Below are 15,494 nucleotides of genomic sequence, written 5' to 3' on the forward strand. Positions count from 1 at the left end.
CGAAACTAGCAATTTCGGAGTGAAAATTGTACACCAATATTCGATTTCTATTAAATAAATTTTTTATAATACACAATCTGTATATATGTTACTCAAAAAACTTATTTGTACTTTACTATTATTATTAGTGGTAGTAGTATTTACATGAAAACTTTTCAGCTGGGCTGCAACCACTGATCACATCAATTCTCCGCATTTCAGGTTTAACTTTGATTTTGGATTATTATTATTATTATTATTATTGCATCCAAGCGGTCGTGCCTGTTCGCTGGTTTTTTTTCCCCTTCGCCAATGCTTTCTTTTCGATTGGTTGGAGGGCTAAAGATCGGAAGTAGTTTATTTATGCTAATGAAGGAGTTGGGGGTTGTAGATATTTACGTTCAGCGGGAGCCGCCCTTCATTCACCCACATGGTTCAAGGCAGGTCGCGTTCGCGCCACTTTTGCAATTTCACTACGATTAAGAAAGTCGTTTTAGCAGAAGTTTCACTTTGCTTTGGATGCGCGCCGCGTGCGTTACGTTCGACCGCGGTCTACTTTTAAGTTTACGCACCAGTTTCGCAGATTTGTCCAGAGCAGTGGCAGTAAACGGCAAGTGAGTGAAGATGGTGGATTTCACTGGTGAGTGTCTTACTGTGCGTTATTGACTAGGAACCTGTTGTTACATTTTTCTGGCTTAGTCTCACAAACTCAACCGCGTTTTCCCGCTTAAACACATAAGAGGTGATTTCCGCGCAGGATTGTGTAACTCTGTTATTGCAAGCGACAACGATGGTGATACAAACAATGTAGTAAGTGGCGCATGGTAGTCCTCTCCACCTCCATACTTGGGGAGAATGTGGGAGATTTGAAAAGCATGCTTGCTGCAATGCAACTACCAACTCTTTTATTTCACCGCACGCCTGCGCAGTACGCTTAATTTCGCATCGTAAATACGCGTTCGCGTAGTCAAATGCGAATTAAGTTGTTTTTAGACTTCTAGAGTGATGTTTTCTCGTTCTGTAGAGCGTGCGAGTTAAAGTGCCTCCAGAACAAAGCAGCAGCACATGGGGGGACGCGTAGGCCGCGCGCGCACAGGCTAGCTTAGCAACGGCGCGCTGGACAAAAACATCCCCCCTTTTTGCTATCACTTTCTGCTTTAGGTTTTTAAGGATACATGTGGAGAGGTGTTAAAATTATTAAAGTGAATTAGCCACACAATGAGCTTGTTGGTTTTTATCGACTTCTTTTAATGGGGAATGGATTGAGCTAGCAGGACTAGTCATTGTAGTTTAACTATTAACTGACTAGTTTCTCTCAGGAAACGCTTCGTGTAAATACTATGAGCGCCTTATTCGTTGACGTTAAGACATTTAGTTGTTTTTGTATTCTGAGTGCACGTTTAAGCCACAATCCAAGCCAGTTAGCTTAGCATTAGCAGCTATCCCTGTCCTCAACATCGGCTGAACGCTAAAGCAACAACCCGCCACTTTATTTCCCAGACCTGTTTTGTCGCTTCTACCTGTTTGACAAAGTGAACATATTAATTGTTGTCTACTATAGTAGTTTTTTAAGCGAAGACTGATCCGGTTGGTAAACTCAACGGCGCCATGTTAGTGCAGTTTGTTTTAGGTGGGGGGAGGGGTGACCGGGGAGCGCCTCAGTGCGCATGCGCTACACAGACCCACGGCGCGGTCCGCAGGCTGCGCAATTCATTCACCCGCTCAGCTCTAGTTCTCATAACTTGGAGATTGGTAGTGAAATGCACCTTTAAAACGGAGAGAGCGAAGTAGGTAATGATGGTCTGGTGGAGTTGGCTTTTTTTTTTAAAGAGCGATACACCGTCAAAGTTGTATATGAATAGTACCGCAGTGCCAGAGTGACATGTGCTTTGCCATGAGGCCCTCGCTTTTGTATTATAGAAAGTCAATCCCATTTATTATTTTGCATTTAAATTTGTTTTAAAATATAGGCAATGAACTAATTCAAATATTTCTGCCCTTTCCCCTCTCAGAAACCTCAAGAAAGATGGGAGTAGTTTCCCGCAAGTTCTTTGGAGGCTTTCGTCCATTGGACTTTGTTGATGGTGTGGACATGGTTGGAGTCAATGTATTGTCAAAGTGCTTACAGTGCAGGTAGTATTATGGAATATCTACTGCAGTGGAGGCACTTCTAGCAATATACTTGGCAATTGCCTTTTCCCTCCGCCAAACATCCTTCACCAAGACACCATACTAACGGCTTTGTGCTAAGGTGCATCTAGTGCAGATAGTGAAGTAGACTAGCACCTACTGCCCTAAGTGCTCCTTCTGGCACGAGGGACTGTGACTTTCATCCTTGTATGCGAATGAAGTCATTTTTTTTTCTTCCTTTTCTTTTGGTGCAGTTCTCTGCTAGTTTTGCATAGTTGCACTACAAGAAAACAGGAGTTGTGCAAATCTATGCAAAACTGATGGTGGCCTGCTGCTTCTCCACGTTTCCCAAATTTTGGTGTGAAATCTGAAAGGAGTTGCCCCCCCATTCTTTTAAATAAAACCTGGCATTGTGTTAGAGTTTCAGCAGTGCTAAAGTGCTTATAGTGCAGGTAGTATTTCTATAATCTACTGCAGTGTGAGCACTTGAAGTACTTCTAGCTAAATGCATCTGGGATCTAAAGACTTCTGCGAACACTCCTGGGTCTCTGTACGCTGTGTAGCCTTGCTGGACCCCAGTCAGTTTTGCTGGTTTGCATTCAGCTTAAGACAGTGTGCTGTGCAAATCCATGCAAAACTGACAGTGGCAGCACATCCAAGAACCTCTTTTGGAGCGGTTTGGTCCCTTTCTGCACAGGTTGGGATTGGTAGCAATGCTGTGTGTTTGGAAGGTATTGCACTTGTCCCGGCCTGTAGAGGATTGTGGAGATTGTACCCCACAAGTAGGTTTTTTTTTTAAGTTCCCCAGAATCCCCATTCTTTTTCATAAATGCAATTGTATTGTTATGGTGTGTTTTTTTTTTTTTTTTTTTTTTTTTAATATGAATGAGATTGAATATTCATGAGGTTTGCTATTATTATTTTTTTTAAATGCATCAAATGGTATGTATTTAAATGAAAGAATTGTCAATAAAAGATTAAGATATGCATTGTCTTACTGTGTTTCTGAATTCTATCATATCTTATCTAACACTAGTCACTTACCGCATGTGAGACATACAGGTGTAACTTGGGGCTGATAACTTTTAACCTCAATGCTTTATGTGGTGCGATTGGTATCAGCTTGGATATTGTTTTCTGGGGTGCAAGAGTTTGATGTTGTTCTTAAAGAGGTGACCTTTTGTTTATTTTGTACCAATTCCATGGATCCAGACCGTTTTACTGGATCAACATGAGCAGACAAATTCAGCACTGTCTATCAAGCTGTTCATTTGCTTTGTTAAATACAATTATTAAAATGCAGAGCAAGTTGTGAACCTGCTTAATGCAGAGGGGTGGTCTTAAAATAAATATAACAAAAGGAGTAAATATTTTAGCCTTATTTTATAAATATTTAATTTGTATTGATCATTGTACATGTGCTATGAGATGAGAAGAAAACTCCCTCTAAATCCGCAGTAACAATTCTATTGTGCATTTTCAGCTGAAGTTCTTTCTAATGAAACATTACCATGGTGTCCAGCTACTGTTCAGAAGAATGTAGGGAGGTTTTCTGTAACCCACTGTAAAGATGAACAAGTTTCCTTTTGAATAAAACAAGTTCTCTCAATGTTTAAAATTTAAAATGCATTTTAGGTTTATAAGGGAATGCAGCAGACCTATGAGTATCCAAAACCTTTAGTTTAAATTCTGATCAGTTTGTGTCGTCAATGCGTTTTAATGCTCTCTGCAATATTACAGATACTAATCAAAATGGAATGAACTGTGAGGTTATGGTTGTTTACCACTTATGGTTATAGTCATTTAGGAAGTATGACCACGTGAATAGCTGTTTTATAATTTATTTTTGTCCAGACAAATTATTACTATTATTATATTAACTAGATGCCAAAGTCAAGCTCGAGTTAATTGAACTCGAGAGTTGAGATGTCTGTAGTTTCAGTATTTGTCCAATAGATGGGTCTATTGCAACCCTTTTGAGAGACTGCTCGCACTTCTCTGGAAGTTTTTCTTCTTACTAGCACGCAATTTGATTAGACTTTTCAGTTACAGCCCTCAAAAAATCACTAGCATTACCGTGTAAGGTCTAAAACATTTTTACATAGAAAGCCAATATATACAATAGACAGGTTTGGGCATCAACTTTAATTAAAAAAAAAAGTATTTTGGGGGGCGATTCTAGCTCGGTAACAGTGTTGTAGTCGTAAAACACATAACTAAACAATGACAGTATGTTGGTATATCATCCAAACGGGACTCGAGGAGCTGTTGCTATGGTTACAAGCAAACGCGATTTCTGTTTGCGCGCGTATACGTTTAGCGCACTCTATATGTAACGTATAGTAAAATAATGTATCTGACTCATCTCAGAAGTATTTTAACCTTTAAGACTCCCAGAGTTTCATGGTACAAAACGCGCCAATTATTCGGAAAATGTTGACACGCGACAAAACTAGGTAAAAGCTCTCGAAACTGTAGTATTGTTGCCCGCTTCGTTAGTGTAGATAGTGTGTTGAAGGGCAGCGGCACTGCTTTTGCAGTCTGACTTACTACACTAATGATTCCGCCCATCCTCTCTTGACAGCTCCGTCTTTCACTAACACACTCTTTGAACACTTTTTTTTTTTGAAGGTCCTGCGTGAAAGCCTTTCCAGGCGCGTGACAGGCACAATATCTCGCAAATGTTTTTCTTCACCTAAATCTGCGCTGTTTTCATCAAGCAAGTTTTCTGACACCTAAACAACGCCCGCGTTTCTAGTAACGTACTTTACTCGAACGGACAAACTCTCCTGGTCAGCTTCTGGAGATGGGGATGCGTGGAGTTTTGTTCTACGCGTTTTTAGCGGTTTTCATCGATCCATGTCGGGGGACTTTAATGAACTGCGAGGAAGTGCGCAAAGTTTTCCAAATGAAGGAAATCGGACCAGTAAAATCAATACCTGAAACACCGAGAACAGGTAAGATCTAACCGAATCTGACAGTGACTGGGACAGTGATGATTTTATGTCACCTATTCGTTTTTTTCCTTTCCCAAGATACCACTGTTGATCATACAAGATGATAATTTCAAATATAAAATTCCCAAAACAATCTAAAGCTCTATGATGTTAGATTTGTTTTTCTGTCTATCTATCTATCTATCTATCTATCTATCTATCTATCTATCTATCTATCTATCTATCTATCTATCTATCTATCTATCTCAAAGATTTAGAACACTCTTTGGAGATTTATGCATTTCTTTTTCTGTATCGTAGTGGAAGAATAGCATTATTGATGCGGAAGTCTTGAAGCAAAATCCAGTGGGAAGCCTGTAACGTTTCCACGTATCGAACATGTCAAAGATTTGAATTATTTTATTAACTGCGCGATATTCACCCAAAGTATTTAATCGCTGGATATAAGTACTTCAAATGACGCTTTAGATCAGTCATAGCCGTAGGGCGCGTTTACCGGCTTCAGGCTACTGAAAGACTGACGGGCATTACTTCTTTTCAAATAAACTCCGGTAATGAATGGTGTCTCATGCAGGAGTTAACAGCTTAAACTTGTTTCACTTCCCTCGAAAGACTTAAAACCAAAGATTTTCAGTTAACTTTAATGAAAATCACATTTACGTGTAACGTTAGAGCCTCTGAAGCTGGCTGAAAGATTATGCATATCGCTGCTGTTTCAGGATTTGCACACGATTTCTCCTGACAGGAAATTGAGATGAAGGGTCCCTTGGAAATATTACTTGAGTAGCCTAATATTTTGAGCATATTTTGAACTTTGAGTAATAGGCCTATTGTGAACACTTAATAGCCTATAACCCTTTCACTCATCAATCCCAGCAGTTTAAAGTGGTTTACTTGGCATCTTCTAGCTGAGTTTTAAAATCAGCTGTTTTCTCAAATCACATACTGTATACAAGGTCGGAAACGAACTTGTGCCACTTGACTGCAAAACACAGCTGTAATTAGTCATGAGAAGATGTGCTGTTTGGTTTAAACAGCTGTCATGTGTATCTCTGAGGACTGTTTGGTTTGTGACCTCTGAGCCTCTGAAATGGTCTTTGTCAGCTTGTTTAGATAATAGTCCCATTTTGCTGTTGCTCTTGTGATCTGAAACTAGTTTTGTGATCTCACAAATAATGGACATTGATAGTCTTCAGCTGCTCATATCAGGGGAAAGGCAGCCTCTAACCAGTTTGACAAACTTTGCTGCGTTAATGGATGTTAAGTGGCTTGAGGAGAATGGCTTGTACACTGTTTCCCACAGAGGTCATCAAATGGAGATCACTTCAAAGTGCTGCTTGGAAGATGTTAGTTTTACAGGAATTTAGAGCTAGAGGTTGTGTGGATTGCTTTTAAAGTCTTGTGCTACTTAAAAAAAAAAAGCTCCAAAGATTTTGGTTGAGACTGGGAGCAGTTAACATTTTCATCCAGTTTTCAGATTAAGTTTTAGATTAAATTTTTTGCTTAAAAGGAGGTCTATTTCTTTCTAGCCTCATAGTCACTTTTTTAGTTACTTTTACTTGTGTCCTCTTTAATTTTGTTTGGTTTGCTAATGATCTTTTTGGAAAATAGGTAAGTGTTCACAGCTTTAGAGAAAACATCATTAATAAATTAATTGTTAGTCTTATGTTGAGGTCAGTTATGCTGCAAAAACAGGAACATTGTTTCTTTCTTTCGTTATGCAGAGACCATAACATAAATCATTACAGTCCATGTTTGACCTTGTTGAAGATGTTCATTAAGCAGTTTTCCCACCTTAGGTGTACTGTCATCAATCTTGAGATGGAATTGCTTTCTGCTTCTTTTGATTTGCTGTCTTTCCCATCACAACACTTTTTCCTTCAGGTTTCATTTTATGAAGCAATATGTTCAAAGCATGCATGGCTTGTTTGGTTTTATTAAAATGTTGCGGAGCAAATAATAAACAATCTTGAAGGACAAGATTCTATTGCAGTTTTCTAAATGCTGTAGTGTTTTTCTTCTCTCTGCTTCCAATCTTGGATGTTAGTAGCAATGCAAACGTTTGATGTCCAGCAATTTCCAGGCCAATTCAATGACCCGTGTGAGAGCTTTGGTCCTAAAACATCAAATAATAAACTGACCACCGTAGTTGGTAGGTAAATAAAAGATTTAAAAATAATCATGTTGATATTTAAAAAGTCCCTCAAAGGTGTTTATTTCTGTAAGTTAGCATTACTCTAGCCTTGGCATGTGTGCCAGGCATTTTTCTTGTCAGAGAAGCTTGTAAAATGCAGTGACTGTCTTTTCTGAATCACGCTTTTCATTGCTTTGCTCAGACAACTGAAACACAGACTTGCATGTCACTGCCAGCAGATTGAAAGCCAAGGCCTCAAATTGCATTTGTTTTGATTTGATCAATCATTGGCTTTGTGGGAATTCCTCTGTAAAGCCTTCATGTAAGAAAGTTAAGCGGCTTCAAAGAAGCATGAGCTTTAGAGCGTTTTCTCTTTTGTTTGATCATAGAACTTTTATTAACAAACCGAATAAAATACACCATGCTATAGGCCTAATATAAAATAAACAACTTAGGCTACACAAAGTTTATATATATATATATATATATATATATATATATATATATATATATATATATATTATATATATATATATAGTCACGGGGTGGAAGGAACACACGACAAGGAGAGCTCAAAATAAATACCCCGGAGGGTGGATTTATTCACAGTCGAGGGTTTTAGTGAGTAATGTGCGTGCTGAGTGTCCGAGTGCTCTCCGTGTGGGTCTCCCGGTGCTGGGTGCTCTTCTGTGCAGTCTCGCTCTGGCATTCATCTGTCACACACTAGTGTCAGGAGAAAAAAGGGAGCAAATACAGGTTAGTTATCAGCCGCTTTGGAGACATTAGACTCCCCGTTGTCGGGCCTTGCATGGCTTATCTGGCCGCGGGCAAACGAGTCTCAGGTGTGGCCGATCAGCCTGTGATGACTTTCTGCAGGTGCCTTGTATTCGTTTCCAGGGCAACGCTGATCTGTTCTCGGGATGCTCGTCACAATATATACAGGTCCTTCTCAAAAAATTAACATATTGTGATAAAAGTTCATTATTTTCCATAATGTAATGATAAAAATTAAACTTTCATATATTTTAGATTCATTGTACACCAACTGAAATATTTCAGTTCTTTTATTGTTTTAATACTGATGATTTTGGCATACAGCTCATGAAAACCCAAAATTCCTATCTCAAAAAAATAGCATATTTCATCCGACCAATAAAAGAAAAGTGTTTTTAATACAAAAAAAGTAAACCTTCAAATAATTATTGTTCAGTTATGCAACTCAATACTTGGTCAGGAATCCTTTTGCAGAAATGACTGATTCAGTGCGGCGTGGCATGGAGGCAATCAGCCTGTGGCACTGCTGAGGTGTTATGGGAGGCCCAGGATGCTTCGATAGCGGCCTTAAGCTCATCCAGAGTGTTGAGTCTTGCGTCTCTCAACTTTCTCTTCACAATATCCCACAGATTCTCTATAGGGTTAGGTCAGGAGAGTTGGCAGGCCAATTTGAGCACAGTAATACCATGGTCAGTAAACATTTACCAGTGGTTTTTGGCACCGTGAGCAGGTGCCAGGTCATGCTGAAAAAAACGAAATTTTCATCTCCATAAAGCTTTTCAGCAGATGGAAGCATGGAAGTGCTCCAAAATCTCCTGATAGCTAGCTGCATTGACCCTGCCCTTGATAAAACACAGTGGACCAACACCAGCAGCTGACATGGCACCCCAGACCATCACTGACTGTGGGTACTTGACACTGGACTTCAGGCATTTTGGCATTTCCTTCTCCCCAGTCTTCCTCCAGACTCTGGCACCTTGATTTCCGAATGACATGCAAAATTTGCTTTCAAAAAAGTACTTTGGACTGCTTCTCTGTAGCCCAGGTCAGGCGCTTCTGCCGCTGTTTCTGGTTCAAAAGCACACGCCTGTGCACGGTGGCTCTGGATGTTTCTACTCCAGACTCAGTCCACTGCTTCCGCAGGTCCCCCACGTCTGGAATCGGTCCTTCTCCACAATCTTCCTCAGGGTCCCGGTCACCTCTTCTCGTTGTGCAGCATTTTTTTGCCACACTTTTTTCCTTCCCACAGACTTCCCACTGAGGGTGCCTTGATACAGCACTCTGGGAACAGCCTATTCGTTCAGAAATTTCTTTCTGTGTCTTACCCTCTCGCTTGAGGGTGTCAATGATGGCCTTCTGGACAGCAGTCAGGTCGGCAGTCTTACCCATGATTGCGGTTTTGAGTAATGAACCAGGCTGGGAGTTTTTAAAAGCCTCAGGAATCTTTTGCAGGTGTTTAGAGTTAATTAGTTGATTCAGATGATTAGGTTAATAGCTCGTTTAGAGAATCTTTTCATTAAATGCTAATTTTTTGAGATAGGAATTTTGGGTTTTCATGAGCTGTATGCCAAAATCATCAGTATTAAAACAATAAAAGACCTGAAATATTTCAGTTGGTGTGCAATGAATCTAAAATATATGAAAGTTTAATTTTATCATTACATTATGGAAAATAATAACCTTTTATCACAATATGCTAATTTTTTGAGAAGGACCTGTATATATATATATATATATACACAAACATTCATTTCCAAAAAGAAGCTGTCTGTTCAAAGAGTGCTGTATACAAGCATGTTAAGCGAAAGTTGAGTGGAAGGAAAAAGTGTGGAAGAAAAAGATGCACAACCAACTGAGAGAACCGCAGCTTTATGAGGATTGTCAAGCAAAATCGATTCAAGAATTTGAGTAAACTTCACAAGGAATGGACTGAGGCTGGGGTCAAGGCATCAAGAGCCACCACACACAGATGTGTCAAGGAATTTGGCTACAGTTGTCGTATTCCTCTTGTTAAGCCACTCCTGAACCACAGACAATGTGTCTTACCTGGGATAAGGAGAAGAACTGGACTGTTGCCCGGTGGTCCAAAGTCCTCTTTTCAGATGAGAGCAAGTTTTGTATTTCATTTGGAAACCAAGGTCCTAGAGTCTGGAGGAAGGGTGGAGAAGCTCATAGCCCAAGTTTGCTTGAAGTCCAGTGTTAAGTTTCCACAGTCTGTGATTATTTGGGGTTGCAATGTAATCTGCTGGTGTTGGTCCATTGTGTTTTTTGAAAACCAAAGTCACTGCACCCGTTTACCAAGAAATTTTGGAGCACTTCATGCTTCCTTCTGCTGACGAGCTTTTTGAAGATGCTGATTTCATTTTCCAGCAGGATTTGGCACCTGCCCACACTGCCAAAAGCACCAAAAGTTGGTTAAATGACCATGGTGTTGGTGTGCTTGACTGGCCAGCAAACTCACCAGACCTGAACCCCATAGAGAATCTATGGGGTATTGTCAAGAGGAGAATGAGAAATAAGAGACCAAATAATGCAGATGAGCTGAAGGCCACTGTCAAAGAAACCTGGGCTTCCATAAAACCTCAGCCGTGCCACAAACTGATCACCTCCATGCCACGCCGAATTAAGGCAGTAATTAAAGCAAAAGGAGCCCCTACTAAGTATTGAGTACATGTACAGAAAATTAACATACTTTCCAGAAGGCCAACAATTCAGTAAAAAGGTTTTTTTTGGTCTTATGAAGTATTCTAATTTGTTGCAAGACCTGCTTCTCATCCTCCTTGACCTTGCACAGTGTCTGTGTGAGAAGGTTCACTGGGGGAACGCATACTTGCGCAGGCCCTGCGGCCAGCTGTGTGCTAGTGCGTCTGTGCCAGGTGTTCCCTCGGTGAGGGAGTAGAACATCTAGCAGTGAGGGCTCTCTGGAGAGGCAAATAGTTCTACCTGAGCGGCTCCGAAACTTCTCCAAACCAGCTGGACCGTATGGGGATGGAGTCGCCACTCTCCTGTGAGCGTAGCTTGAGACAGCTTGTCGGCCATAAGGTTGAGCAGGCCCGGAATGTGAATGGCTTGAAGTGACCTCAAAACCTTCCGACTCTAAAGGAGGAGGTGGTGGGTGAGTTGCGACGGGAGCACGGACCACCTCGTTGGTTGATGTATGCAACAGTCACTGTGTTGTCCGTTCGGACCAGCATGTGCTTGCCTCGTAAGTGCTTTTTTAGATGGTTCAAGGCAAGGCGCAACGTAGAGAAACGTAAAATCTGACCATGGGGTGAAGGTTTGGCGACAGGCCGATGTAACTTGGACCTGGTGAGTGCTGTGACGCGGAAGGAGAGACACATGAAAGACATGCACTTCAGTGACTTGCCGCAAATCGATCAAGATTTGGATGGAGCAGAATGATGCTGTCGCTTGGCTCCGAAGCGAAAAGCTGGTATGCATTGCACTTGCTGCCTCTTAATGCTCACACTGTGATCAGCTGCAGCTGGATGCAATAATTGCATGCCAATGTGCATTGGTTCGTTTAGTTTACACTCAAAGTAGATTGGTATCTTGAAGCGAGATCCCATTTCGTCTGTCAAAGATGTGAGGTTGAGAGTGACCGACTGAAAGGAACCAGTCTCCTCTTGGCTTATATCGAAATCCTCTGACATTTTTCTTTACAATCCTAGTTTTGTACTTCGTATTCATGACCGATGTTTTGTTTTGTTTTCTCCCCTGCACTTCAGCATCTGTCACTTCTCACTGGAGCTTACACTACTACGACTACGTCCTATTTCATCTGCTGGAACGCCACTCTCTTGTGATCGCACGTATGACAGTTAGCAGAAGCTAGAGATGACAGTTTAGAAAATTTTAAATATGGATTTTTCTTACACAAAAGAATCAGTTCACTTCAGGAGGCCTTTATTAACCCCCCGGAGCCATGTGGAGCACTTTTGTTTAATGATGGATGTATGCTCTTTATTGGAATTCTATTGGACTATTGAATATTACACAGTCACTGCCATTATAAAGCTTGGAAGAGCCAGGATATTTTTAAATATAACTCTGATTGTATTTGTCTGAAAGCAGAAAGTCATATACACCTAGGATGGCTTGAGGGTAATAAATCATAGGGTAGTTTTCATTTTTGGACTAACTACCCCTTTACATTTTTAAGTGAATGGAATAGAAATATGCATTAATGCTAAACATTTCAAAAACACTAATGTTGTGTAACTATTTATTTTATCTTAGACTTACAGAGCTTTAATAATGAAGTTATAGATAAAGCACTACTTTCTCAAAATATATAACATTGAACACTTGAAAATAGTTCCAAATAGTAGGCTAGTTTTTATTACATCTGTAATCAGCATCATAAACTAGTGATATATGACTAAATTGGCCCCTGCCAGAAAGACTTGTAATAGGAGTCAAATGGTGTAACTGGTTACACCTCTTGACATTTCGATTTAAAAATCAAATTGACAGGCATTATTAAGGGCACCTATGTAAGCACATGGCCTTAGTGGGAATATTTAAAATGTACTTTTTAAAGTTCATACAAAATTTTTTTTAGTAATGGTGAATTATCAATGCATTTCTGGGGTCATACCATTTGACATGCATACCTGAGAATAACTGACCATACCCTAAAAAATGTCAAATTATATCACATTTTAAAGAGAGTTACTAACTTTTGAATGCAGAAGTTAGTGTCACCAGGGGTCCTTCTCTGTGATATAATTTCCTGTCACATGGTCTTCTTGCACAATATTAACAGAATGGCTCATTGAATGGTGGTTACACCACCTTGACACTTAAAGAATTTGACTTGATTCACATGAATCCCCAAATTAATTATAATATTCAGAACAATGGTGGTCCATTTACATTTGCTTACTATTAAATAGTTCTAATGTAAGATTTTTTAAACAAGATCAATTATTTGGTCCAAAGTTTTTATGGTTACAGCAAACTGACATTTTTGCAATCATCCCCTGAATATTTTCTCAAAATAAATGAAAACCAGACATTTTAGAAAAAAAAGAATGTAAGCAATTTGCAAAATTTATTTTGAAATTTTAACCCTTGTATATTTAATTAAACCATATGGACACACACACACACACACACACACACACACACACACACACACATAATTATGACACACAAAAAACACAAAAAAAAAAAAAACACAAAATAGAGTAAATTGATTATAATCTTTATATAATGAAAATATGGGATACAATTGATTAAGAATAAATAAGAAACAGAACGTTTATTAGCAAACAAATAAGAAAGTTTGGAGGCACAGCATACTCCTTGATGTAAAATAAAATACATAAATTGCACAAAGTTTAATGTAAAAATCAGCAAACACTGTGGAACCAAAATAAGGGGGGAAAAAAACCCTTGCAAAATCACCTTAGATAAACCGCAAAAGTCAACAGGCTTTACAAAATCCAAAATAGCCTATTGCCAAGCAGCTAGATGCTTTTGCATTTAGTTTCAAAACTAAATTTTCCATCATCATTGTCTTTCTCTCCTCACTCTCCTGATGTGATAAATGAAATCTGACTCCTGCTGCTGATCTGTGATGTGACTGTCGTTCGGTGTCTGTTCTCTAACTGAACTAAATGATTTTAACACCGCAGACTATCGCAGCAAACCTACTATACACACAATTCACTGCAGTTTCAAGCTGAAATGAATGCTATACAGTTAAATACCAACAACCTTTATTCCTTTTCACACAAATTATGATAATTAATCAATAATCTGTCCTTGCAAAACCTTATTCTCATGCAGTTCCTTGCATAATACATCAAAACACTTTTATCGAAGTGCATGATTTGTAAACTAATACATTTTGATATTTCTGTCACATAACCAGGATTGTTACTTATCAAACATGCACTGAATGCACTTTTAGCGCCACTAATTGCCATTTCACTTTGAAAATGTCATGAAATATGCAAAAGGAATGTAATATTTGCCCCCAAAAAAGTGACACCATTTTGAAACCATTTCAGCAAGGAAGTTCTCTATCTGTGGGATGACCTACACAGAGTACCTTCTTTCAGTCATCTATAACAATTCCAAAATCTCACAGCCTGTTGAATCATTTGAAACCGGGGGAAAAAAGAGAGGGTGGAAAGTTCACAGTTGGATGCATTTATTCTCTCAGGTGATTACACTGAAACGTCTAGTGAGCTGTGAGTGAGAAATAAACACTGGGGCACTTTCATTTCATTTTAGTGAGACAGAGATTAATTCCTTTCCTCACGCCATCTCCTTTGCATCTTGCTCAGGAACTCAAAACATTGCATCGCGGCATGGTGATAGTGTCTTTAACAACACTTGACTCGTCCTGGCATGTCCCGTACTGATTTCCAAGAGCTATATCCCCCTAGGTGCTGTCATTTGATTTGACCTTTGGGGGGGGTTTGGGGGGGTTTGTAGTGATGGAAAGTTTTCATCGGCTCTCAGTAGGTTAAGAATTTTGAAGGCTGGAGATATCAGTTCTTTCTTCCTCCCCACCCTACTGGCCTGCTGTGGCTTGTAACCTGGAGATTCATGACCACCCTGTGGGGGTATGAGTCTGATAATGGTCCTTGAGTGGATTCGTAAATGTAAATGTAATAAGGTTATATCTTATATATCAAGTTTTTTATCACTCAAATATCAAGTTTTTTTAAATCAAGCTGTGTTTGTCCATACACAACCACTGCTGCAACCCTGTTTAAACTGTTTTGGAAAATGTGTGTGTGTGTGTGGAAGATTTTTATTATTTTATATATATATTATTATTATAGTATGTATAATTATAGATCTACACACACACACACACTCATCACTATGGGAAATATTACTATATATTCTTTTGGGTAACTCCTCTTTGAAATCAAACTATATAATAAATCTAATATAACCCTCCCTCTATAAATAAAATAACGTATTTTGGAATAAAATTATTTAGAAAAAAAAGTATATTAATAGTGATGCTGGCCTTCACAAGTACCTCTAATTGTTGTAGTTTATTCAATAAATCCAAGGAACAAATCTGTAAAAACTGACTGTACATATCCATCTTTATTAACAATCCCATCTTTCATCCCAACAGGTTCAGACCTCCAGGTTTGTTTGTCAAAGAATCTAACGTGCTGCACCAAGAAGATGGAGGAGCGTTACCAGGTGGCGGCGCGACGGGACATCCAGAACCTTCTCCAAATGTCCAGCTCTAGTCTGAAGTTCCTCATCTCACGCAATGTGGCTGCTTTTCAAGGTTAGTTCATTGATTTTGGAGACTAGAACTGGTTTATTGTCTGCAAAGCTCAGCAGATGCCTTCTCTTACCACAGAACGTGTGTTTCTACTAGTTTGAAAGATCAACAGTTTATCCAAAACCTTAGTCACTTTCTACCTAGCTGTTTGTGGTGATCTTGTTTGGTATGATATCATATACACGGTACAGTAAAGCATTGTCAGTGTATACTTTCCCTGAGACCCACAGTATGTGATTTAGTTCCCTGG

General features: G+C 39.4%; 1 protein-coding gene across 2 annotated transcripts in view; it reads left to right on the forward strand.

Moving 5' to 3' along the window:
* Nucleotides 1–211: 211 nt before the first annotated feature.
* The window catches only part of LOC109112091 (glypican-5-like), a 209,688-nt gene continuing 194,405 nt past the window's right edge, over nucleotides 212–15,494 (forward strand). The window contains exons 1-3 of one of the 2 annotated variants that reach the window (XM_042744560.1): nucleotides 212–1,770; nucleotides 1,992–5,066; nucleotides 15,086–15,247. In XM_042744560.1, coding sequence (XP_042600494.1) covers nucleotides 4,916–5,066; nucleotides 15,086–15,247 — 313 coding nt within the window. In that variant the 5' untranslated portion in view covers nucleotides 212–1,770; nucleotides 1,992–4,915. The remainder of the gene's footprint in view (nucleotides 1,771–1,991; nucleotides 5,067–15,085; nucleotides 15,248–15,494) is intronic. The other variant, XM_042744486.1, reaches the window with a different exon arrangement.

Source organism: Cyprinus carpio, chromosome A1 (assembly GCF_018340385.1).
Source record: "Cyprinus carpio isolate SPL01 chromosome A1, ASM1834038v1, whole genome shotgun sequence".
NCBI classification, from domain to species: domain Eukaryota; kingdom Metazoa; phylum Chordata; class Actinopteri; order Cypriniformes; family Cyprinidae; genus Cyprinus; species Cyprinus carpio.